Source organism: Solea solea, chromosome 15, assembly GCF_958295425.1.
Source record: "Solea solea chromosome 15, fSolSol10.1, whole genome shotgun sequence".
NCBI classification, from domain to species: domain Eukaryota; kingdom Metazoa; phylum Chordata; class Actinopteri; order Pleuronectiformes; family Soleidae; genus Solea; species Solea solea.
This window is the reverse complement of record NC_081148.1, coordinates 22,252,030-22,279,508: the sequence shown is the minus strand read 5'-3', so window position 1 is coordinate 22,279,508 and position 27,479 is coordinate 22,252,030. Positions and strand designations below refer to the sequence as shown.

Below are 27,479 nucleotides of genomic sequence, written 5' to 3'. Positions count from 1 at the left end.
TATCAAGGGAGACAAACAGAAGAAGAAAAAAAAAAGCCAAGATGCAATCTGACATTTACCTTCATCTATAATTTATTGGTATCAGCTTTTAGCAAACAAATAGTACTTCAAATCCATACAGATTTTTTAAAAGGCAGAAGCATCGTCGAAACAAGATGCTTGTGCGTTTATACATGAGCTGCAAGGCCTCTTTGTCATTATCCCTATGATGTCTTATCCCATCAGCATGACAATACATTTAAAAAAAGAAAAGAAAGAACCTTAGTGATGAGTAATGACCACAACCAGAGTTTATGTACAATATATAAAGGAAGAAACGATCATTGTGTCATATACATATATCTATATTTATATATCTATATATATATATATATAGATATATAAACCCATCTCATGACTTAATAGCAAGTATAAACACAGTCCAGACTTAAGACTCTACAGTCACCGCAGCCTCGCAAATAAAAAATACACGCTTTTGAAATGTTCCCTGTTTAAATATGAAAGTAAGACTAACTATCATAGTCAAAATATGTCCACAAAAAAAAAAGAAAAAAGAAAAAGCCTGCATGCATATTTTATACTTTTGGCTGAGCACTAGTTCTACTTCATCTCAATATTTGAGACTTTTTTTTTTTTTTTCATCTCATCTCATCTCATCTCATCGTCCCCGGAGACGAGCAAAGTTCGGCCGCATCAATTAACAGTTTCCATTCACTCCTCTGCAAACTCAACTAAAACTTATAGATGTGTATATATTACCCATATAATACTCTTGAGAGATGATCGTACAAACAATGAAGTAACCTTTTTTTTAAAAAAAAAAAATCTAAATTCAACATAAATATCTTGACTAAAAATGGTGTCACTCGGTGACAAGGATTTCATGATTAGAACGGCTCTCTAATCCTCATGGCACTGTTTTGTTGTTGTTGTTTTTTTAAATGCGAAACATGCAAAGTGTGTAAAATTATATGTACATTTTTGACACTTGTGGCTGCAAAACATGGGACACATATCATTTTCTGCCTGTTGCATTTTTCAGTCGTATAAACTCGCACCAGGCAGCAGCTGCTGAGTTATTCACACATAAAAACACACTGAAGGTAAATCACAAATATTATCCACACATGTCAGACGCAGAAAGGGGGGGGGGGGGTTCCTTTTTTTTTTTTTTTTGGAAAAGCATTAATGTTGTTGTTTTTTTTATTCTATATATCAAACATAAAATTTATTATCCTCATGGCAGTGACATAAGTTAAGTAAGCAGCATGAAATACAAATAATATTTACAGTAAAATAAACCAAAGGCATTGTGGTCAGTGACAGAATAAAGCAGCCACACAGTGGTACGAATGAAAAATGGAACACAAGTAAATTCAATGTTCCCTCTTAAACACTTTATTGGACCAAACCATAAAATTATTAGTTCCTATTTTTCTATTTTTTACATTATGACATTTGAAGGTCAAGACACCTGAAGCGCAGATGCTTTAAATTATATATTATATAGTTATGTTACAACAATTATTTCCATTTTTTATTATTATTATTATTATTATTGTTATTTTTAAATCTGTGCAAAAATGTAAAAAGAGCATTGCTTTTAGAAAACAACATTCAGGAAGAAGAAAGAAAAAGAATTTGCATAATAAGTTAATTTGACCCTAAAATGAGACAGCAGAACAGTAGATCTGGTGTGTTATTTAAAATTGGCGTAGTCGGAGAAAATGTCAACAAAATCCTGAACCACCCTGTAGCAGAAGTCGTATTGCTCCTGGAAAGAGAAGCGAAACAGAAAAGTGTTATTGTACTTGTGCAATAACACAAAGACGTGAACAAGCCGACAGTTTTCTGCACAGCGGGGTTCGACATTAACTTGTTTTCCACCTACCACAGTCTGAACCATGTGTGGTCTCTGCATGCGTAAACTCTTGACGGTCTGAAAGACGTCCAGGAGGCCCTCCGCCTTCACCCTCTCCAGAATATTACTGAGGGCGATGAAGGTGCCTGTTCGACCCGCGCCGGCACTAGAACACAAAAAAATCACATAACACTTGTACTTATAAAGAGTGGATATAAGTTTAAATGTCTTGCAGAACTGCACTATCTATACATTCGAGGCGCCTGTGTCTGTCTAACTGCTCACTGGTTCACTGGACAGGATTCAGTGCCCAATGTGACGAATATATCGCTATTCATCACTAATTTGGCTACTTTTTTTCCGATTTAATAACAAATCTTTCACATAAATTGAGGAAAATAGAGACTTTTTCTCTTTTATATGCAACAGTGTGCACAACGCTGACTTTGACATGGTTCGGATAAGAAATAAGGATGAGCCCATACAATACTTGTCGGGTCGATACTGGTCAAGATCAATTGATCGGATATTGGAAAGATACAAATGTAAAAGCCGATACGTTCTGATATACACACCTGTTATAAAACGTAAATATTTCAGAAATCTATTTAAAAACTATTGTTATTCATTTGGCAAAAAACAAGCTGAATTCACCTTTTTGTGCCCAAATTTCTTCTTCTTCTCTAGGAAGTCAGAAATGAATCATAAAGCATATCAAGAAGATATAATAATTAAAAAAAAAATTGTAAAGCAGTACATTTGAAAATTCCACAACAATAATAATTATAGTTAAGCATTAAAAATATAATTTCAGCTAAATATCTTCTACAAACTGGTGTATTAACCATTACAGAAACATGAGAAATGATGATTTTGATAATTACCATTGCTGATAATTTAGGGTTTTGCACACGTCAGGCTTCAAACTCAGCGTGTGCGGGGCTAATTGTGACGCTGTTTGGATAAGAAATGCAGGAGAGCATGTACGGGTACAAAGAATTTTAAGAAAAGAACAAAAACGCCTCGCTGAGACTCTTGCAATCCCATTTTTTTGGGTGAAAAAGTTTGCAAGAGAAAAAGGTGACCTTTGTTTCATAGTACTCATAATCACCCTCACTTAAAGAGAGGCTAATCCAAACGCTAACACTAATCAGTGTTTGACTGAGTCAATGTTTACAATGATGGCGGGATGGAGAGAGAGAAAGAGAGAGAGAGAGAAATGCACAGAGAGAGATGAGGAGCGAGAGCCGAGTGCGATGTGGAAGAGAAGTGTGCAGAGACGTTGGGGATTGCATCGGGTTAGCCCCGCTCCCCCGAGGCTGAGAAAAAGCTTTAAAAAGCCCCTCTTAGACAAGTGGTGATGAAGGAATAGCAGAGAGTGATGACACCATTTCCTGTCGTTAGCTCATCTTATCAGATTAATCATAGTGGGAGTCAGAGGAGATTTCACTTTGAGAGGTTTTAATTGACTGTGAATCAGTGGATTGGATCAATCCCACAGGGGCGCGCTGCTTTAGAATCACTTCACCTGAAGCTAGGTTCTGATCAAAGCTTTCACAGCTAAGTCTTTATAAGGGATCACAAAAATGGTTGAGGCACAGAACAGCCGGTCTACTGAGGCAAACTGTACCATTTATTGTAACAGGCGTTTTGGAGGAAAGAGAAAACGCATCCATTAAAACTCAGATTCACCTCCACTATCACAACGCAAGATGACGGCAATCCAGTGTGTATTGCAGAGTGTGTCATTTCTGCCCATAGGGGTCTCAAAGAAATGACAAAAGACAGCGTGTGATGACGTCGGGAGGCAGCGTGGAATCATGGGAAGTGTATTATTGGGTTTGCAGGGAGAACTTTCAGCTTCTTCCTTTAGAATGTCACTCTGGTTCGGCTATAAAAGCGCAGCTAAACAAAAGCATCCCTGAATTTTTCAAACTAAAACAGAGAGGGACTGGACGTTTGGAGAGGAGTTATAGTAAAGTAATGAACGAAATCACACAGGGACGAAGTCACACTGAAGCTGAGACACAGAGACGTCCCCCATCTGTCACACACGCCTTTTACTGCTTTGAAACACAGGGTTTACAGCACAGGTCTCAAACTCGCGGCCCCTCAATCGAGTACATATTTGTTTTTAAACATAAACTATACGTTGTTCGGCATCAAAACAGGGACTTTTATTTTGAAATGATGTGAAATACTGTCACAAATGTTGTTATTGCCCCCGTCAATTTGAGTTTTTGACGTCTGGTTTTAAAAAAAATAGGTATACTTGCTGAATGTATTTCAATGTAAAAGCTCTATATATATCCAGGAGCGTGTCGATGCACGTCACACATGGTGCCCATAAACACCTCTGTGTCAAGGTCTCGCGTCAGTATAAACAAGGCTTCAGTTACAAATACATACATATTATTTTTTAAAAACTAGTAGAATATTTCCTTCCTCCTTGTTTTTTTTTGCCTGGGAAGTTAAAGCAGATGCCGTCATTAAAATGTGAGCAAAATGACATCATCCATTACTCTGAATGGAGATACAGTGTTGGAAAAAGTTCTATCTAATGTAAACACCAACAGCACTCACTGTTTTTCCCTATTTTAATGCCAGAATGTTACGTACTGTATCTTTTAAGGCCAGTGAGAATGAAAAAGGGGCCGAGTGGTTAAAAAAAAACACCCTCTCTGTCTTGTCCATCTGCAGCAGTGTCAAACTGAAGGTCCTCACCTGCAGTGCACAATTATGGGACGGTTTCCAGACTGCTGCTGCTGCCTCTGCACAGCGGCAATAATGTCAATCATTCCTCTTCCCTCAGCTGGTATTCCGATCTCAGGCCATCCGTGGAAGTGGAAGTGCCGGACATGTTGTGACTGCTTCTCCTGGTGAGATGGAGAACTTACAGTTGACACCGGTACAGAGACGCAGTGGAATTTAATTACATTTTAAGTGTCGGGGAAAACACGGAGTATTAATTCAGAATGAATGCGATGTGTTAGGGTTTCAGATGGTTTACGCACTGGTCTGCAGGTGAGCACCATGTCTTTGAGAGTGAAGGTCTCACACTGCGTATCAGCCGTCAGCTCCACAGTATAATCTCCAAATGTTATACTGCCCTCTGATGGCCAGTACTGGAAGCACTTTTCCTGGTCGGCAGGATCACATGGAAAATAACAGTTAGGGTTGACTTGAAAATATGTATAACCTAATTTTTTTAATCTAATCTAGACCACAACAATATCTGTATGTTTACATACCAAGAGTGAATTTTGAGTCTTTATACAAAAGGGGAATATGTAAATGAAGTGGGGTAAAATGTGTAATTAATCTCTTAACTCTATTGCATTAGAATCAGCACTCATTTTTACGTTTTGGTCTGTTAATCAACTTCCCAACATCCTGATTTGCCTGCAACATCACATATTGTTTTTTTTAATATACATTTTTTAGTGTATTTACTTGTGTATTTTATCTGTTTCCTTCAACCTGCCTTGGGACAACAGATGTAAATTAGCCAATCATCTGGCTGCACGTTACGTTGACGTTCATTAATGTGCAGTGTCCCCCACTCGAGGAGGTGCCGACATAAATAAGTAATTATACGGCAACAACAACACGGCGCAATTAAAAAAAAAAGGCCAAAGAAAGCATGTGAAGAAGAACAAAACAAAGAGAAGAAAAATAAAATGAACTGTTAAAAAAAAGTGTGCCATATACTGTACCTGCTCCCGCTCTTTGAGCTCGGTGAGCATAACGATTGAGTGGCACCTCCACTCCCACACCATCCTCCAGAAGTCCTCCACTGTGTGAGACAGCGGGCCCTGGGTTGCGATAAAATAGTCCTTCTGCCTGTAGCCCTGGAGGGCAGATCATCCAGTAAACAACACTTGAGAGTGCAGCAAAACATCACATTTTTGCATTGTTTGTAAAGGAAAAAATAAGCCTTTTTTATATATATATATAAATATATATATATATATATATATATATATAAATATATATATATATATATATATATATATATACTTCTATGGGAAATCTATGCAGGAGGTCGTGTGGGGGTTGCTTACATCAATAAAGGAGGCATTGATGTAGTCGGTGAACTCCTGTCCTCTCTTCACTGACAGTATTACTCGGTTGAAATCATCTGCGGAAAAGACACAAACAAAAAAAAAAAGGGAAACTTTTCACAAGTGATCCCTCAGAAAAATACAAGCTAATTTAAACTTTCCTCTCCTCAAACTCAAACTTTAAGTCGAGATGTGAAGCCAATTTAAATGTCATTGATCACATGGACACGCACTGATTAGGTGGAGATCTGTGTACGTCGCCTGTGAAATCACCAGCAGTGTGATAGGACTTTGATGTGAGTGGGATGTGATGTATTATGGACGTGTTCGGGCGTATCGGAGTGATCCTTACACGGAATGATTTGAAGCACGCGGTTCTTCTTCATGTTGGCGGGGAGGTTCCCAGTCCTCATGTTCTCCTTCATTATGCGGACGTTGGTCAGCTTCTGATGATGGAGAGACACAGAGAGAGAGAAGAAAAACACGAGGTGGATGACGGGACGGGAATACATTCATTTCATTATTTCAAACATGGGAAATAAAGAAAAGTAACACACATGGTGTGTGATATGTTTGAAAAGCTTCACTAACATCGATTGTTAATCAACTACTAAAGTAATCGCCAGCTTTGTAAATAATAAGTTCATTTTTTTCCACAACAATTAAAACAAGCTCTTTCTTAAATATTTTCTGGGATTCTTTGCAAAGAAATCCTTAAAAGTTTTGTGAAACACTGACAACTTATAGATCAAACAACTACTGGATTCAACAAGAAAGTCAATCATTCATTAGTGAAGTCAATTATTGTCAAAAAAAAGACATTAGACAACATCATCGTCTCATTTTCTTGACGAAACAAGACAATAATTGACTTTTAATTAATCAATTATGATAATAATCATTTATCGCAGCCCTACTTTATACTAGTTCAACTGTTGATCTGTTAGTCAACAAATAAACGACACACTATGCTTTTGTTAGAGAGTTTGTTTGACTTGTTTCCAAACATGAATCTTCACCATCGTTTCTTCTCAAATGAACACTTCTCCTATAGAAATGTCTCTTTCTCTTTCTTTTTCTCCGTCTGTTGTTTGAAAGTATTTTGCACCCTCTTCGATTTTAACCAGAGCCATAAACTTGGAGGTATACGGTATATATGGACGTGTACTGTACGCTACATTATCCACATGATCAAAAAAGCATTATTTACATCCGTGCAGGGCAGTTATTCTAAGACGGGCAGTAAAACGAGAGATGCAGGACAAAAACACTTCATATCGGTCGGGTGGGGGGGGGGGGGGGGGGGGGAAAGAGGAGGCAACGGGGAATAATTATACTCCATGTTTAGGGAACTGTGAGAGACTCTTTGCAGCAAAAATGAGAATTTTTCACCGAGCCACAATAAATTCTACATGGCAGATGGCGGTGCCATATAAAGTTTTAGTTGATACAAAGCATTGTTATTTATGTTACTGCTGCCAAGAGCAGCACCCTGGGCAAGTTTTCCGTGAAAATATACCCGTGCAGGGCGCAGGCCGATGGGGACAATTCATTACTGACTGAAATGTTTAAGAGTGAGCTTCTGTCTCCGTACCCTGAACTCCTCCTCCAGGCCCAGCCTGTCGTGAGGAGCCCTGGTGTTGTGAAGCCTCTGCAGATGGCCCTCCAGAGAGCACACATCCAGCTCTGTGTCTCCATACAGGTAGTACTCCAGCAGAGCCTGGTAGATGAAGGAGTACTGCATCTGAGGAGAGGAGAGGAAGTAGAAGTTTTTTATTTCCTGCTTCTTTTTCGCATCACAGGCGCAGGTTGTTTTCCACGTCCTCGGCTCGTGTTTGCGCCGCGACTGGAGCAGCGAGTTGAGTTGAGCTGTCAAGTCCGGGGGCGCACAACAGGTCGGCAGGGGTCAGCACTTACATCTGTCTGGATGAGTTGACAGCGCTGCTGTCGTATTCTGCTCACGGAGCCGAAGACGTCCACCCTCTGGTCCGTGTGCATCATGTCGATCATGCTGTCAATGACAATGAACGTCCCGGTTCTTCCCACCCCGGCACTGCAGCAGCACAAAAGCAGAACGTCTGGAGTCAGACCTGAAGCAAAACAGCCTGACTAAAAGAACTAAATGTGGTCAATTAAAATTTGATTTTTGGAATTACAGGTTTCAACTTAAAATTGTGTAAAATGGTGTAAAATGTATGAATTATGGAACCTTTTCAGTTTTTGGAGGTTTCTTTTGAGGTCTTTTTTGTTGTGCATCAGGGTTTTTTTGAGAAATAATTTAAGATTAAACTATTTTGACAATCGATTCAACCGATTTGAGTCTTTTTTCAATGATTATGTTTCGTAAAATGTGAATATTTTCTGGCTCGTAACAAAGAAACAGTTCAAACTGAGAACTTCTCGATAGTTGATTGCAGCACTAAAATATTGAAATTGTTCTTCTGTTATAGAATTAGTTTGACTTATCTCAAACCATATGAATCTTGTTTAGTAAGTTTTCTTATCGGGACCTGAAAATTGCTAAAATATGAATTGTACTGCATGGTCCAAACCGCCGTTGTTTCCACTGTGCACAAAATAAACTTACATGTTCTTGTATCTGACACATTCTCTTCATATTTAAGTGATTGAATTATTTTATTTTTTTGTGTCATGCATAGAAAATATGTCCAGCTCGGCTCAGAGCGGAACATAAATCACACGTCATATTAAACACATAAACCTTCCTGACATTTTTTTTCCGGCCTTTTCTCGACACAAATTTATAGACGCACAATAAACTCAACATTTGTGGATTTTTTGAGGAGACATTTCATTCTGGAGGAATTCATTTTCAGGGACATTTTTTTCTTTAAAATCTGCCAACTTCCACTGCGAGGTGAAGGATTCCTGATGTTATTTGAACAACGTGACTTTTTCTATTGATCTAAAAAGTGCAAGGAGCGTCTGTCTAATCATCACATAACCGTCGGTTCACTCGACAGGCTTCACACTTTGGCAGGTGACTTAATAACAGCACCAGTGTAGTGTGTCGTGTATGAATGAACGACTGAATTATTTTGTGTATAATTATTCTGAATTATAAATAAGCATATGCTGAACGCGTTCGGCACTCGTTACATAAGATTCAGCACAGTAATTATTCTTTATTTGAATATATATGTATTTTTTTTGCCATTTTTCTCAGGTATAGCCAATAACTTGCTTCTTACAAGTCTCATACTAAACATACCATGAATTGACATCAACATAATTGTGTATGATTTACTTCAAAAGTAATTTCCTGACAGATGGAGCAAATGATGCCACAGTGATATACACAGTGAGTACAATGATGTAAAAACCACATTACAGAATAACCAGCGTGATATAACGGTATCGCAGTTCCATTGTGAACGCGGACGCTGAGCAGCGAGCACATGTGAAAGTGCTTCACCTCTGAAGCCCAAACAAACTCCTAATAGATTTACAAGAGTCATTTGAGCGGACGACGCCTGTGGGAGCGCGGAGCGCTGGGATTCCACAGTGGGGTGTTGAAGCCTCTTCAGTGGGGCCTCATCCAAGAACAACAACAAGTCCCGCTCCCCGAGCACCTGTTGCAGCAGCATCGATTGTCCAGACAAACGTACTGTACTGTACAGAATGTCATATTTACTGTGTATACTGGGAATAGTTTGGTACCACTCTTTTATTACGGACATTACAACCTGACAAATACTCTTATTATCAGTCTTTCTTTTATGTTTTTAGCTTCTAAAACTGTTTCTGAAAGCTGAGAAGTTGCACGTCAAAACCAACGGTTATTACGGTAATTTCACTCGCGCTGAAGCTGGAAGCCGGCAAAATCAGCGTCTTTGTCAAAACGTCTGCACATAGTTTCCATTTTTTGGCCTGTTTTTGCACACTGAGACAAAGACTCAACCAAAAGTCATTGTAAATATGTTTTTTACTGTTCAAATTTCAGATTGAACACGCAAAATCTGGTGTTTGTGTACAACTACTGTGTTTTTTCCAATTAATTAACGTTTTGTTTTTCTTCATTTAAAATTGTTAATACACCATTTTAACATGCAGTAAATTGTAAATAACTGCCAGATATTGAAAGTTACACTTACACTTACTCACAGGACATTTTCTGGCCCTTTTATGGTTAAAATAAGTTTATGTTTCTTGCTTTTTATTTGCATTTCTACAGTGTGCTAAGTAGAGCATTTTTGAGAGATTTGCACAATGTTCATAGTGCTTTTTGCTCTATTTTTATGTATTTAAGCTTTAATTTTATATTACACTGTCTTCTTTTGCCAAGTCTTGTCAAGTGACTGCTTTATTTTTAAATCTTTATTGTATTTTCTATGTTATTGTGCTTGCTTTGTACCAATATACCAAAGCAAATTCCCTGTATGTTAAAATCTACTCAACAAAAAAACAGATTTTCGGTTATTCTGGTGAGTATCATACCTGTACTGTATATAGTGTGTGTTCTAGAAGGGCTTCACTTATTTATATACATTTTAACCTTTACTTTACAATAAAGTCACCATATTAAACGTTTAATCTTGTCTTTTACATACACTGAGTGGATAAAAAAAAAGACGTTATTGTATTTGAAACCAGGTGCCTCTGACATAAAGAGTTATTTTAACATAACTCATAGAATTTACTGCGAAACCAGGATATTTATAATCTCCAAAGTGTTTCCACCTCTTAAATAATAAATAAGCGCCAGTATCATAAGGAAAAAAGTTCTGCACTCCGGCTACACTGCAGAAAAAATGAAGTGAACTCAGACTCCATTTATATTTCTTCTTCTGGGCTCGCGTATTTATATTTTATATACTACACGTCTCACCTGCAGTGCACAACAACGGGTCCAGCATACGATGGATTGACAGCCTTGACCTTCTTGAGGAATTTCAGCATGCCTATGGGCGAGAACGGCACCCCGAAGTCTGGCCAGCTGGTGAAGTGGAGCTGAGTGACCAGTCGTGGAGCTCGGGGACCGTCGCTGCCCTGCTGTGACGCACAGACACACACAGAGTTCACACTCTCCTCGCTAATGACCGAAAAGACAAATGATGAAGACGGTTAATGAAAAACCTTGCATGTGCAACATTTATGGAGGGATTATAGTGATTATAATTATGGTAATTGAAGTGTATAACAACTTAGTTCTGTTTTACATACAATCTGTGTTAGAAACATACTTCTGTCAACTCATGATCCGCATATTGGATTTGGTAGAGAGTAGATTTTTATCCCAGATGCCCTCCCTGACGCAACCCTCCCATTTATCCACAGGCTAGAAAAGCCCCCCCCTATTGTGGATTGGGTACCTTGCTCATGGTTACCCCAGCCCTTGACCTGGCAGGGAATCAATCCAAGCCAAGTTCTCTTTCCGCTTGACTATGGGCTGCCCCACAAAGCAAGTAAATACTCATTTAACTAAATACCAGGACTCTTCAGTGTGAAGACACATATCCATCAGTCCTGCACATGTTAAATTGAAACGCTAGGGTGCTTTTATTTTGAATGTGTTGTGTTTATGACATATGTGACAGATGTAGATGCTAAAACTGTGAAGAAAGATCATTTTCACTGACTGTTTTTGTTGTGATATGTGAAAAAAGAAGTCTATTTCCACTCACAGGTGAGAGACTGAGGCTGTCATCACCTAACGTGTGTCTTAATAAAGAGTACAAGACGGCCCATGCTGCACACACTTCCTATGTGAACCTGGCGTATGAATTTAAGTCAAGGGCCTTGCTGTTTCTACAGCAGCCCGAACTTTGTATTATATTTGACTATAACTATGCATTTAAATACTTATGGATAAAGGGGAGGAGTCCTCTGTTTGTTATAATATTTGTTATAAAGTGATTGAATTTTTTGAATTCTCACTAATTCTTACACACTCAGGAAACTGACGTTATAAATCAAGTGAGAAGCAGAAGTTTCCCATAGACCTTCACTATAAACTGAGTTCAGTTTCATTTTTGCAACCAGACGAGTTGCCCCCAGTGGCTGATATATTCTTCTCTCCTGGTTGGCTAAGTATAATTGATAACATTTTATCTCCTCAAGAAAATGTTTCCTGGCATAAGTTAAGTGAGATTTAGGATGGTTTTCCCATAGACTTTTCTATTCAAATGGGGTTCAAACCAGTGCCCCCCCACCCCCATGGCTGTTAAGTACATTTGTAAATTCTGCCTCACACTGCAAACCAGAGGATTATGTCCAATGTTTTATTAATGGTCTATAGCTGTCTTCATGTCTTCTGACATTTTGATGGATTTTAGTATAGTAGTATACTTCAGTAAATACTAATTATATAAGTATAAGTATTATACTATAAGTATTATACAAAATACTTCATTATTTAGTATAAATGATAAATAATAAATCGTATTTAGTATGGTATTCAGTCTTTTTTTGGGTCATTTTGTTGTCAAACTCTTGTTATGGTTTCTGCACTTGCTTCCTCTGTGTTTGGCAGTGCTGAATATAAACGCTGCAGCTGCTCTGTCAGTTTGCACTGCAGTGCTACAGCTCCAGCTCCAGCTCCAGCCTCAGAGTCAGAGTCAGAGTCAGAGAGGATCTTCTCTGGCTGCAGATGAAGAGGGAATAAAGGGATTTTTTTTTTCAATCAGAATGCTGCGCTGCGCTCTGAGACGACAGCGAACTTAGCAGTCGAAATCGCACCAAATGAAACACAGACACTGCCTGTGTATGTAAGCGTCTGATATGGAACAATCCACAGTGTTTACATTCAAATACACAAACACAGCCCTAATTTCACTCTGTGTTTATTACATACACTACATCTTGCTTTTCATTTATTTATCATTTTGTATACTATAACAGTTTACTAAAATGTTCTTCTTCCCCCGTGGGGATCATTACTGTTTTTGCACAATCTCTACATGCAGTTGTGTTTTCATTTAATTTTTAATAGCAAAATCTAACTATTATCATAACACATGTTTATAGCGACTGAGAGCATTCAGCATTCAGACCTCTGTTGAAAAAGCACGCTATTATTGTCCGGCAACATGTGTGTGTCTCAGTAAAAGCAACATGTATTTTAATGTTGGGGGGGTCATCTTATTAGATACATATTTCTTTGTTATTACAGTTCACTATTACAGTAATTACATTTTCACTGACGCGCTGAGATTAAAGTCAAACAGTAATGTGTTTAAAAACAATAATACAAAAAAGCTGGGTGTAAAAATAATAATAATCATTGCAATATAATTGTTTCAATAGTAGCGTAGTAATAGCATACATAAATACAATGTTTACGCGTTGTGTAAGCACACTTTGAGACTGTCTATATGTGTGTCTGTAAATAAGTGTTTTTCTTTGTCAGTCCATAAGTGCGTTCATTTACGTTTTAAGTTTAACTTAGAAGCAAAAGATCGATCTTCAGTGATCTGACAGCAGAACTATTCCTCGTTCATCTCGTTAATGATGATTGACATCAGTTTTTTGTTTTACTTACATACTGCACACAGAACTTTCTGATGGTGTAGTCCACCAGCACAGTGGAGTCCTCCATTGCCACGCGGACATTTCCGTACATCCAGCAGCCTTTCTCCGGCCAATACTGATAACATTTGTCCTGGAAAGATGGAAAACAACACTGCTTACGCCTCAAAAAACACACACAACGGTTTGTTCATACGTTCATGTTGTATAGTGTAAATATCTAAGTATTTAAGCTTTAATTCTATCTTGTATTGTCCCCTTTTTGCCAATTCTTGTTAGGTGACTGCTTTTCTTAATGAATTCTGCATTGATCTTGATTCCTGAGTTCTTTTAATCTTTATTCTGTTGCTGTCCTTGTTGCTGTGTTTGCTCTGCACCAATAATCCAAAGCAAATTCATGGTTATTTAATATGTACTTTATGTACTAAGTTTTCCTTTTTATATCAATCCAGTGAGTTTGACCTGTATGACCTCCCCAGTACTGACACTGAGCATATATGTATATAATGTAAACAACTATTAATCGATTGCTAAATGAATTGTTAACAATTTTGATATCCGATTAACCAGTTTGAGGTTTTTTTTCCATTATTAAAGCAAGTTTTCAGCTTCTTAAATGTGAATATTTTCTGGTTTCTTTGCTCTGTAAAACAAAATGTTTATTAAAACTGAGTAATTTTGGTTTGTGGACAAAGCAAAACATTTAACAACACCATTTTTCAACATTTTCTGACTTTTTATGGGCCAAACGATTACTCGATTATGAAAGCAATTCTTTCATTCAGCAACAACAACTTCCTTTAACGTTTACAATTTACAAGCATTGACATTCACCTAAATAAACTTGTTGAAATAAGGAAGGTCACTTTTTAATCCTATTTTTGACATAATTACATTTTTCACTCTATGAAAACCAGCTGTTTCTGACACACAAGAACCACAGCAGTTTTTATGCCTCTGCAAACATTTTTTTTTTTCTTTATCATCATCATTATAACTTATGGAGGCGATTGTGGGGCTGCTTCTGTTGTGTACATTTTATAGCAACGTGTGTATTTTCACAGTCCAATTCAAAGGCAATCACGGCGAGTTTGTGCGACTCCGTCAGTCAATACTCTTCACAGCGACGTTTCACCTCATTAAGTAGATTCTCAGACTAATTATCATCAGGCCTCTCAGGATCTTATCAACAATTATTCCGTCATTGATCCCCGATGCCTGTATTCTGCCCTATCAAACCGGCTGTTGAGCTCTCAATTGATCATCCCTTCGAGGCAAAATTTAATGCGATGCTAACGTAATCTGTCGGGGTGACACTTTGTATAGATTCTCAGTTGGAGAAAGAGGTCAAATAAATTATGCCCATGACTTTGGTTCATGAGAACACAAAAGGGGGGGCGGGGGGTCCACTAATGGTGTATTGGAGCCACATTGATTGCACAGATTTATTCTATAACATATCCTTCATGGATGGATGGATGGATGGATGGGGACAGGTAAAGGGCCCGGGGCCAGGCGGTGAAAACCCAGGAGAGAAGCCTACAAAACTCACTGCAACTGTCATTCACAAACACAATGATACCACGCTATGACCACAGGCCGTAAATAAAACCCAGTTACATCATTTTCCAGTTGCGAAACAACGTCGGGGTTGGCTTTACAAAACTGACGTCATGTTCTGTTGAAAAACTAGTGATTGAGAGCATTAACACGTCATAAATCAAGAAGCAGAAGCTAATTTTCCCATAGACCTTCATTATAATTATATAAGTTTTTTCATTTTTGCAACCAGAAGAGTATATATATATATATATGGTCTATAATTGATAACATGTAATCTCCTCAGGAAAATAAATACTTGCATAAGCTAAGTGAAAATTCATTGTTTTCCCATAGACTTCCATTGAAATTGGGTGATTTTCCATAGACCCTTTATTATTATAAACTGAGTTATTTCATTTTTACAAGCAGCAGAGTTGCCCCTAGTGGCTGTTCAATATATTTTTCTTTCCTGGTTGGCTTCAGGAGTAAAGTGTAAGTATCATTGTTTTATATATATATAATAGATAACATTAACTCCTCAGGAAAATGTTTACTGGCATAAGTTAAGTTAGATTTAGGATCGTTTTCCCATCCTGCTGTCGACTTCCATTCATATAGGGATATTTTTGCAACCAGTTGTTCGCCCCCAAGTGTCTGTTCAATACGTTTCTATATTCTGCTTGGATTCACCCTGCAAACCAGAGTATTACTTAAATCTTTTATAAATGGTCTGTGGCTATGACCACCGCGTCTTCTGAATTTTTCATGGATTTTGTAACATGGTTACAGATGAATTATGCCTTTACAATGTTACTATCAGCTGTTAGTATCCACTCTACTAAACCTGTCCTACAGAAAGTGCCTTTATTTGAGGAATGCAGTAGCAGAGGGAGAATGTTCTCAAACAAACCTCCTTTCTTTCTTTCAGATTCGTCAGCATCACTATAGTCGACGTCTTCTGTTCCCAAACCATCCTCCAGAAGTCGGCAATTGTTTCCAGTTTCGGTCCTGAAACACAATCACGAGTGGTATTAAAAACATGCTGCAGAGGGTCATAAACTGAGAGGGTTATCTGCACGAGCCAAAACAAGCCGAGATGCACATTTACCTTGAGCTGCGATGAATTTGTTCTTCTCTTTATAACCCTGTGCGACAAAATGCGCCATCAGTTAAAATTTGTAGGCAACCCAATAATGATCTGCATTAAAAAAAACAACCATTGTGTCTTTGACTCACATCAATGTAGGACGCATTTATGTAGTCGGAGCACAGATGCCCATCGAGGTGACTCATCACCACTCGTGAATGATCATCTACAGAAGAAGAAGCAAAAAAAACAACAAGATCAAAACCCTGTAAATAAAAAGTTGCCTCTTGTTTTTCATTTCAGCCCACATCACCTTTCCTTTGGATTTAGTGATCAATAAAACCGCAGCTCTAAAAGTTATATTAACATTGTTTATGGCAGAATATGGATTCTCACTCACATGGCAAAATGTTTGGGTATCTGTTTTTCTCTCTGTTGTGCTCTCTGCTCGCCTCCTCAAAGGACCCGTGGTGGTAGTAACACGGCAGCGACTATAACGAGAGAGAGGCCAATTCTCGTGAGGTCGGAATAAAAACTGTGGGTACACGGCCTACGAACATAACTTTTTTATGACTATTTTCTTGTTCTACGGTTGCAGGACAAAGAGTGTTAGACGCACACTTGTGCCGCGCTGCCACAAACACTCTATACTCTTACATTGAACTCTTCTCTGAAGAGCTTGCCGTCGTCTGCGGAGCGGATCCGGTATTCCTCCTCCAGCGAGTCCAGGGGGATTGGGAAGTACCTCTTGGATGGCGAGGGAGATCTGGGGAGAAGGACCACTGTCTGCTCTCCTGTGTTTAAAGGGATATATGGCGGTCAGCCTGCTAACGCTTCCCAAAGGAGAACATTACAAGCCGCTGTAGCCACCTGCGAAAACAACCCTGACGGCCATTAAGATTTCTACTTTCTCCGGGTAGACAGAAATGATTTCTAGAGTCGTAAACACGGTTCTGCTGCTGCTGCTGCTGCTGCTGCTGCTGCTGCTGCGGCATGAAACAGAATTTGGCCTTTGTGTTTATTTATTTATTTTTTACTTGAAGAGAAAGTTTATATGGCTCCCTACGTGCTAGGAAAGCTAAAGAACCTTCCAAAACCTCGCAAGCCAGCAACCTGGACTCCAGATGGCAGAAACTCTCCACGTCCGTGGAGATTGTAAATCTACAAATCAAATAAAAAAGAAATAAAAAGTAAAAGACTGCATTACATTTTCATGCACTGGTGGTTATATTGAGTACCTTGTTCTTCCAAGAAGCCATTGGGAATCTTTTTATCCACCGAGGTAACTAGAGCCTTCCTGTGGTTTTTGAACCTGCAGTAATGGCAGAGAGAGCGAAGTAAACAAAGCAGAACCGTCGGAACACAGAAAAGGGGGCAGAGATCTCTGTTGAAAAAGCAAAAAAAATGGAAAGAAAATCCAATAACATAGCGTAAGGCAGGCAAAGAACAAATATCAACCATGTGAGTGAGGTGAAGCTGTGTCTCCTCATGTTGTCCTCTGAGCAGGTTTGTCAGTGAATGAGTGACTGCGGCCCACTTGTTTTTTTGTCTACTGTCTTTCTTGAGGCGCAGCTGTCTTACCCACAGGCCACTGCTCGCCGCCTGTTTCCCACACCAGCCCCCACCCGCACCCCGACGCCTTGACCCCGATACAGGCGCACACAAAGAGAGTGAGAGAGAGTGAGTGAGTGAGTGAGTGAGTGCAGCGTACGTGCGGACTCATTCACCTCAGACAGTAGACTGTCAGCAGGACAATGATGATGAGAAGCAGGGATATGATCAGCGTTGAGGGCAACACGTGAGCACCCTCATGGGTGGGGTTTTCTGGATAAAAGACAAAGGGGATCAAGTTAGTTTTTATCCAAGTTAGAAGTCGCTGCAAGAAACCACAGCTTATAGAGACATGTAGATATGTGGCCTGGCTCAGCACAAAGACTTAAAGCAGGTGGAAACATTTAGTTTGACTCTGTTCAAAGGTGAAAAAGGTTAAAGGAGATCATGTGTTGGGCTATTTCTCTCTGACAGCTACCATGTCTGTGTTTGTGACCTCTTTGGGACCTTTTCTGGCATGAACACTGACCAAAACCTGGTTCTAATGAGGCAGAAAACTTTATTTCTGATGAACTGCTTAAGTTAAGGGCTAAGATTTGAACTGTGATCAGGTTAAGGTAAGTATTAAGCATGAACTGGTAATGGGATAACCCTTTGTTTATGCCTGTGTGTGTGTGTACTTGTATTTATATCTTTGTGAGGTCCAAAAACATGTAAAACCTGTCTTTGTGGGGACATTTTTAAAGGGCTTTTTCAGGGTTTAAGACCTGGTTTTAGGGTTAGAATTGGGTTTGGATAAGGGTTAATGGTAGGCAATTAGTTGTGATGGTTAAGGTTAAGGAAAGGGGCTAGGAAAGCCTTTATGTCAATGATGTGTCCTCACTAACACATAAAAACTATTGTACGTGTGTGTGTGTGTGTGTGTGTGTGTGTGTGTGTGTGTGACCTTATAAAGAAAAACTGCTAACCTGGCTCTTTTTAATTCCAGTCTTTGTGCTAAGCCAAGCTAAGTTTACTCTGGTACAAACTTTAGATTTCATAGACAATAATTACTTTTAATGATTTTATTTAATGAAATGTTTAATTCAAAAACGATGAAGTGTGAAAAACAGCCACTGTTTTATCGGCAAAGTCACCATGACAGATAAAATGATAGTATAAAGTCAGTGAAGTGACTCAGTGACAGAATTATATCTCTTAAAGAAGCTTCTTTCAGTTGCTTAGAGCTGGGATATTAATTCAATAACAAAAACTGCACGGTATTTAAGATGATCATGGATAACCACTTTGGATTTTTACCCTCAGATTTGAGAAATGGTTCATTTTCTTGACAATATTTCAAACTACTATTAACTGTTTTTCATTATTTTCCAAATTGAACTCATCATCAAAAATCACATCTGACATGTGATTGTCATTGATGAAGCTGGATTTGAACATCGTTGATCTCCCAGCCCTCAGTGAGTCTGAATGTATGATGAAAACCTGTAAAAACGTCATTACGAGTGTGATTCAACACCAATAAAATATACTTTTGATGTGCGAAAACCCCCCTTTTCATCTTGTAAATGTTGAAGTCATGCATTAACATGTAATCTTGATACATTAAAGCAGCTCTTCAGTGGTGGAGAACAGTTACCTGCAGTTTGGTTCCCATGGGATGAATTATTCACAGCGATAGAGATCCCGATTAGAAACAACACCATTGTCACTGCAAATAAAGGAAGACAGAACACTTTTAAAAAGACACAAAGTCCGTGTGATTCTCCAAAGATGCCACTAGAAGGCGCCAGACGAACATGAAAAGCTCAGCGCCACAGGATGGAGAGCTCATCTTTGATGAGGCTGGAGTGTGATGTCTGTGTCTCGCTCTCTGTTGAGCAGCTAAAGTCCTTGTGGGAAATCTGCTCGCAGCCTTGTCCTGTCTGGCAGACTTGAAAGAGCAGCCGCATATCAAATAACCTGCTATTCAGACATCAAACCGGAGAGGAGGCTCTAAAGCCCAGGTGACACCAATCACGTCCCCTGTGGATCGTGTGGATTTCACCATGGAACCGAGCTCAAGTCTGTGGTTTGGTTTTTTTTGTGTTAGAAGCCGGCTCATTTTTGCTGTGATAACTTTGATGTAGAAAAACTGTTGGGCCGGGCAGAGCATCCTGCCCAGAGAAAACAAAGATGTTTGCACTGATCCAAAGTGGTGGTGGTGCCCGTCAGGGGAGGCCAATTCATTACAAATCAATACATCAAGTGCAATATCTACAGTGAAAGACGAAATAGATTGTTATGGGGAAATTCTGAACGCCCAAATGAGAAAATATCTTTTAATGGTGTTGAGGAACATTTATCAGGTTTCTGAGAACAAAAATCTCTAGTTAACAGGCTCAAAAAAAGTAAAATCATCATAATTTAAATGTAAATTCTATTTAAGATAGGAAAACTATTTTGAATCATATTGCAATTGCAATATCTATATAATGCAACTCTCTGTATTTCAATACATTGGACACTATGAGATTGTTTTTTATCTTATATTGAGACAAACAAGCAGGTTTAAACCATGTGAAATTTAGCATATAGAGGTTTTATGTTTGGCTTTCTGACGAAAAAAGCACAATTCCATTTGCTTTTAGTGCATCTTCTTCCCTTTTGGCCCCCCCGTGTCCCTGCAGTGCAGCAGCATCACTTTATTCTAAAACACATTCTCACTCCACTCTTGTATTAAATTGCTGGGAGCGATTGGTGATTTATTTGGGGCAAAGCTGCGGCGATGTCTTTCCAAAGAAAAGGACAATGACAGCTTCCTCTCACCCGCACCAGAATTGAACTGATTCTGACACATTATCCTCGCGTCTTATTATCTCCAAAATAAAGCCGCCAATTTCTCCAAACTCACTTTCATTTCCTCTTTTCTTCTTACCCCCCGTCTTCCGAATGAGAGGGTAAGAAATCACAGAAGAAATTGGGCAAATAGGGGGGTGATCTGTCTTAATGGCTTTGAAGGAATAAATGAGAGAGGCAAATATTGAGTAACCTAATTTATCCTCTCTGCTAAGTTCCCGTCTCGTTATAGAGGCCACAAGACTGGATGGAATAATTCATTGTGTCAATTTAGTTCTTCCAGAAATGGGTCATCTTGGGGCCCAATTTGTGATCTTTGAGAGAATCTCTTGCAAGTAACCCCAGGGGTTTCACACTGCCATATCTTCCACAGCCTTTGTAGAGAACAGAGCTATATAATAGAGCTCTAATAACGTGCTCAAAACTGAAATTGACGTAAAAAAAAAATGTATAAAGCTGTATTTAAACAACAAATTAGGGGGCTGTGTGTTGCTCTCTATGGTGTCACTGCTGCACGGAACAGAGAAACACATTTGCAAATGCTCCCTTTATTTTACTTTATTTTATTTTGTGTGTAATGAAGCTGAACGATGTGGGGAAAATATCTAATATCTGTGGTATTGTATGTAATGTTTAATATTCACTCTGTAAATACGTGATATATCACATCATCACAGCATTAAAGGGCCAATGTATAGGATTTAGTGGCACCTAGGGGTGAAGTTACATATTGCAACCAATTTGATGATATGTGTACGCAATTGCTATTTGAAACTAAACATAAAGGCTGCAATTGAACTCATCTACTTATGACTTATATTAAAAAAAATTACTCAGTTCATATGTTAAAGTTACTGTTTTATTGGTGACATGTGGTAATGCTCCATTCTAAATCTGTTATACATAAAATATTGAATTTCACCTTGATTTAAAAATTGTCACAATTACATTCAGATATGTTATATTCCCCAAAATCAGGTAATTAAACAATTTTGATTAAATCGTTAATATATGGAAAGTTTTTTGTAGTTTTTTTAACAATGTTGTATAATTAGATCTTTATAAATTTCCCAACAAAGGTTTAGTAACTGGAAGATATTCAGTATGTACAACATTTTAATTTGCAAAGAACATGGAACAACCAAACATAGTATATTAAAATGGCAGCCTTTGCCATTTTCAAATTTTTCAAGTTGTGATATGAAAATAATAATACATATTTACATTTCAACCTGCTGTCTATTTTTTTTCATTTTAAAATCCATTTTAACCCAAGAACAAAGATCACGGTGATCTGGAAAACAGACAGACAGACACACACACATTTTTCACATATGCATGCCTGCACATATGTCCAACAGCCAAAGGCTATATGTTGCATATGTGCCTCTCGCTGCTGGAGGAGCACATTCTGTGTCCGGCGCTAACAAGCTGACAGTGTCAGCACCTGCTCCGTGTTCTAACCCACTGGGCAAGTCACATCCACTCACTCTGACCCGTCCTACTGCTCAATGCCGAGAGGCGTGCTGTGCCCATGGGTCACTGCACAGGCCACCGCATATCTGTCATCTCTTGGCAGGCAAACGTATATAACGCGTCTATATCTAGGAAATGGAAAAATGGAATTGGAATGAAAAATATGCCAAATGCCATGCCACTGTAAATGACTCCATCAAATATATATATATAAAAAAAAAAACAGATAGTCAGATCTAGATTGACTGTTTCCCAGGGCGACTGAGGGGAAAAAGGAACTGGTGCAAATAAATATATAGAGTTGAGCCTTATCTTTTGATACAGTATTTGCTTTGTGACCCTCTGACCAACAGAGGGAATTTATAACACAACTCAAGCATATGCGGTCATGAAATATAGGTGACATTGTATTGCGCAGGGGAGGCAGGACACTCACCAATCAAATTATTTATGGAGGGCAAATTTTTTTAAATAACTAAATGGAAAAAAATAGTTGCAAAATCTCTGACGTGGATCAGGGATGTGACTTTATTTCTATGACATTTTCATATATTTAGTTCTTTAACGGTCTACATCCCTCATCTCCTGTCTCATTATGACCCGCGATTTGTGCCATTTACTATAATTAGACATTATGTCGTCAATTAGCACACGGTATCATCTGACCCCCATATGAAAGACGAGTCGCTCGCTGCAGAGGTTTTCTAAATGAGAAAGAGATGCTTTGATATAATTGGCGCTGCCGTCGCCACCAGCGATGACATCACTCACTCCAGACCCCTGCTTTGCTGCTCTGTTTAATGAAATACTAACAACGGCGCGCTTACCCCAACCTCCAGCACCTGCTTTGACGCAAATGTGCCCAGTATATTAAATTATACTGCATCACTTGAACTGGGAGCGCTGAAGCAAATCTCCTTCCACTCACACAATGCTATCGTTGTGCTTAAGAACAGAGATGATGAAGTTCTGCACCTGACTGTGTATAAAACATGATACAGCTACAGAAACTCGAAACTCTCAGTGGGGAGAGAGGGAGAAAAAAACTCAATGAGATATACTGTACAGCCCATAAAATCCCAAGAGTCACAGCACCTGAAAATGAATATGTTCTGCTTCACTTTGACGTTTCCCTGAAACCTGAAAACGAGCCTCAGAGAAAACCGACATCAAAAATAGAAACACCAACCAGAGAAATCTCTCCCTTCCTTGTGGCAAACCAGCACCATGTTCACTCATCTTTATTATTAATTCAATATTTGCCCTTTTTTTTCCTCACACCAAACTTTGCAGAACAAAAAGGTATCATCCAAAAGAATCAGAAAAAATATAACTTTTTACTGACCTCCAGCTAAAACGACATCGAAAACGAAACTCTTATTCATCCACTTAGTTTTCTTTCATGAATCCATTACTTGTTAAGGCCAAAAAAAATCAGAAAATGTTGATCAGTATTTCACCACTTAATATCAAGTTATAATGAGTTATTTATGTACTGTTTTTAAATTTATAGATTCATTTTGCATCATAAATGCATTTATATTGTGAACTATTTATCGTTCAATATCAAAACAAACACTTTTATTTGAAATTGGGTGAAATATCGTTATAAATATTGTTATTTTGACTGAAACATTTCCCGTTTCATTTGAGTTTTAAAACACCTGCTGTACTGACAAGTAAGGAAAATCACAAAATCATGACTTTAGCTGTTAGCGTTAGCTGCTAACAGGAGCGTTTTGGACTTAAATGTTATTTACGGAGATAAAATGTGATTTATTTTCACCCCTTTAGTTGAACAGTGCACTGTTTTAATACAACATAATAAACTCCAGGCAAATATGAGTAGCTCATCTATTTTATAGCTGCAAAACCTCACAAGTAGTTTACTACTCTACAAGACTCATATAAATCTGTTTTTTTTCAAAGGCGTATGGAGAAAATATGTATATATGACATGAATGACAACATGTTTACAACTTTATAGAGGCAACACAGAGGGGTGTCAATGGGAACCAGCTGGCAACCATTATGGTTTTTTATAGGAAGTCTTAAAAACTGTAAACCAGAGAAAAATACGTAAAAGCAAAAAGGAAACACTTAGAGAGCGCAGAGCGCTGCCAAGGCTATAGGCTTCCCAGTGTTAATACACTCAAGTGAGCAGCCATATCTAGGTCACCACCACAATCTAATAATCACTTCCTCCACTGGCTGCCATCCAGAAGATGTCATCAAAATCAATTGACGCTCAAACAGAGACAACAAATGAGATTTGTTTGACATTTTATGGACAAACATTTATACTGAAGATCATCTTACATCAGCCTTACATGTAAAAGGCAGAGAGGTAGATGTAATGGAGGTTATCTGAGGTCATATTTACTATCAATGTTGGTACAATTCTGGTGATATGAATATCGGATATTGAAAAACAAGAAACATTTGTTGTGGAAGGAGAATTTTGATATAGCTATTGGACAAGGAAAAAAGAGATACTGAGTCATCCCTTGTATAATGCCTGCCATATTTAGCATATCTGCAATCATCCATCATCTATAACATTAATCCTGTGACATTTGGCAAGAGGTAAAAACCCTGGACCGGATCCTAGTCCATCATCGGGCCAACATACAGTGTCCAAGCAACGATTCACACCCTACGTTCACTTCAACATCTCCACTCTGTGGAAAGACACCCGAGTACAAACCCACACACGAGAGGCAAACATACAAACGGCCCTGTGACTTTGTTGAGGTTGTTGCACCAAGAAACCAAAACAATGCAAACCCACTAAACCACAGACCACATGTTTTCCATTACTTACAATAGCTGTTTTAACATGACATATGGCATGTAAACAAATTGGAGCGCCTCAGACTCCCCGCTAAAAGCCTGGTTTCTGAATTATTCAGCACGTTCCATCAGTGACACTGTGCATTCACATGATTTCTGACTCGGAAAAATAGCAAATCTACCTCCGAGTAACAAAAATAACACCTCTACAAAGAGTAATGTTAACAATATGGATAACATATGTCCTGTAAGATTGAATTCTGCTTTATAATAAAGATAAGAATGTTGTTTTTAAATTATAAATAGATATAAAACAGGCAGTACATCAAAAAGATAAAAAGGTATCACATCCTGTCTCAGATTCTTTAAAGATCGATTCAGCTTCAAAGACTGATCCAGATTTGTGCCTTGGCAAAAGACGGATCTTGACAAGAGAAAGATAAAAGTTGTTTTTTTTTGGTGTGTTTGTTTCCACAGAGAGAAGGAACAAGACAAAAAAAGAAAAATAACACAAAGAGCCACCACTTCCACTGACAAGAGCCAAGGCAGAGAATGGAAGGAAGGCACAAACACATGTCAGTACAGTGTGAGGCCGAGACGAGAGATGAGAGGGAGGATAGGAGCAGGAAGAGATGAATGTCAAGATTCTGGGTTCAGAGATAACAGCCGTAATGGAAGACATCCTTGCTACACAGAGGCAGTCAAAGGGATGAAGCTGTGCCGTCTGCCAAGTCGCTGCAAAACTGTATTTACAAACGCCGAGGCTTCTGTGACAAGGGTGTCTTTCAAAGCGACACTTGTACGAGATTGTACGAGAACATCATATGTTTCCTATCAAAAAAAACACACATCGCACAGAAACACTGTCGCTTATCTCCTCCACTGCGTTTACCATCAGCTGCACGGCTAAGAGGAAAACAATCGATCTGAGGAAGTGATTTGAAATCCATTTTGGATTATTCCCATTAAATAGACCTGACGTGGTCTGTTGTCAGATGGATTCATGAAAAACAGACTTACATTTACGAGTGGAGCCAGGAGTGTCTGGTATCAGTTGACCCGTCTGTCCATAGCAACCGTCTGATCCTGATGTTCTGGCTGGATTTACTGGGGTTTTCTCTCCTCAGTCATTCTCCTCTTCACATCCTCTTTAAAGGAATCGACAATAGCACAGGATGGAAAGATAAATGGGTGCTGAGGTGCTTCTTTTTCAGGCTCGGCAGAGATTGAGATCGAGGCTCAGTGGATCAGAAGAATCTGCAGAAATAAAGCAAAAAAGGTAGATATTACAAAGCTTCTCGACACCTTACGTTGTTCATAATGAAAAAGGGAGGATATTTCTTTAAATATACATACAGATGAGCACACATCACAAAGATTTTAAGGTTTCAAGTTTGTTTTATGTGGATTAAAAGCACAATGCAATTACACCCTGGCACCAAAATTATTACACATATCTAAATAAATCAGTGAATAATACAATTTATTTTTAAAGAATCTGTATTAAAATGAAACACAGTAGCATCTGATAAAAAATGTATGAGGAAAAAAACTCCTATCATCGAATCACGACAAGCGTATTTTAAATATTTCATTATATCTCATTATATAGCAGGATGGGATGTGAATTGATCCTTATGCTAGATTTGTTATGTGATACTAAGTCTAAGTAAAGGCCCAATCATGGTCAAAACTACTGGATCAGAAACACAAAAACCAACCAAAAAACCCTACATATCATGTACAAACTGTCCGAATCCATCATTCCTGTCCTTGTTTTACCTCGTTCCCTCTGGGACTGGCTGATTACACGCACCTGTGTTTGATCACCACTAACTACCAGCTGCAGAGAGACCTCAGCTGTACAGTCATAGTCACATTGTGGCTGCTCAGCATAACTTTTTTCTTCCCCAGACTTTGTGGTTTGCTTCAGAGAGGTAACTCTCATTGATAGATTACACACGCTGTCACAAGCACACGCTGTGAAAGAGTAAATAAAAAGCAGCAACAACACTGTAACTGAGTCATGGTAAGAATGACTCAGCAGAATACTCCTCTTACACACATGGAGCATTGTGTTTTTTTACTTCTTTATTTTAAACAATTCAAGTAATAAGTGTTGTTTTTGACTCCCAATGTCAAAAACTTACAAACAAGTCAGAGAACACTGTATTTGTTTAATTATTGCAAGTCCTATCATTATTTGAATTAGGGCTGAAACGATAATCGATAATCAGGTTCAGTTTGAGTGTTTTTGTAAGCGTTAAAACAAGCGTTCTGATTTTCCAGCTTCTCAAATGTGAATATTTTCCGGGTTTCTTTGCTCCATGTGACACAGAAATCATTCAATCTGAATCCTTGTGGTCTGTGGACAAAACAAGACGTTTGAGAACATCATCATAACCAGATTTGAGGAACACTGATCGATCAATTATGAACATTAGTCGCAGCCTCGATCTCAATATTCAACAATGTTCTCCTCAAACTGTGCAGCCCTACTTGAGATGAATTCAGAGCAGCGGAGTGGAATGAGAGGGAGTTTTGTGTCTGTGAACACTGCTTGTGTCTGAGAGACTGACTCTGCGCTGCATTTAATTAACCCAACAGTGAGTGCATGCGGGGGCACGTGCCGCCATCTTTAGCTGCACATGCCCCGATGTTTGTTTACTGATTAGTTCTCCCCTCTGCAACAAGCTCCGAGAAGTCACTCTTGCAAAGCAGAAACATTAACAAGCTATTTATCTCCAGCCGCGCAACAGTAATTTGCTTCAAATTAAAA

General features: G+C 38.6%; 1 protein-coding gene across 3 annotated transcripts; it reads right to left on the bottom strand.

Moving 5' to 3' along the window:
• Positions 1–643: 643 nt before the first annotated feature.
• Positions 644–25,952, bottom strand: LOC131474458 (receptor-type tyrosine-protein phosphatase epsilon-like). 3 transcript variants are annotated; one of them, XM_058652318.1, is made up of 20 exons: positions 25,721–25,952; positions 19,233–19,304; positions 17,770–17,866; positions 17,281–17,354; positions 16,700–16,836; positions 16,443–16,533; positions 16,192–16,268; positions 16,064–16,100; positions 15,866–15,963; positions 13,427–13,546; positions 10,775–10,938; positions 7,843–7,978; positions 7,520–7,669; positions 6,278–6,371; positions 5,926–6,002; positions 5,578–5,712; positions 4,876–5,001; positions 4,586–4,737; positions 1,892–2,027; positions 644–1,774 (listed from the first exon to the last, which is right to left on the bottom strand). In XM_058652318.1, exons 2-20 carry the CDS (start codon positions 19,297–19,299, stop codon positions 1,700–1,702), a joined length of 2,043 nt encoding a protein of 680 aa, XP_058508301.1. In that variant the 5' UTR covers positions 19,300–19,304; positions 25,721–25,952; the 3' UTR covers positions 644–1,699. The 3 variants fall into 3 exon arrangements, with proteins under 3 accessions (XP_058508301.1, XP_058508302.1, XP_058508303.1); XM_058652319.1 differs by having other exon boundaries at positions 10,775–10,935; XM_058652320.1 differs by lacking the exons at positions 17,770–17,866; positions 19,233–19,304; positions 25,721–25,952 and adding an exon at positions 17,501–17,604.
• Between the last annotated feature and the right edge of the window lie 1,527 nt (positions 25,953–27,479).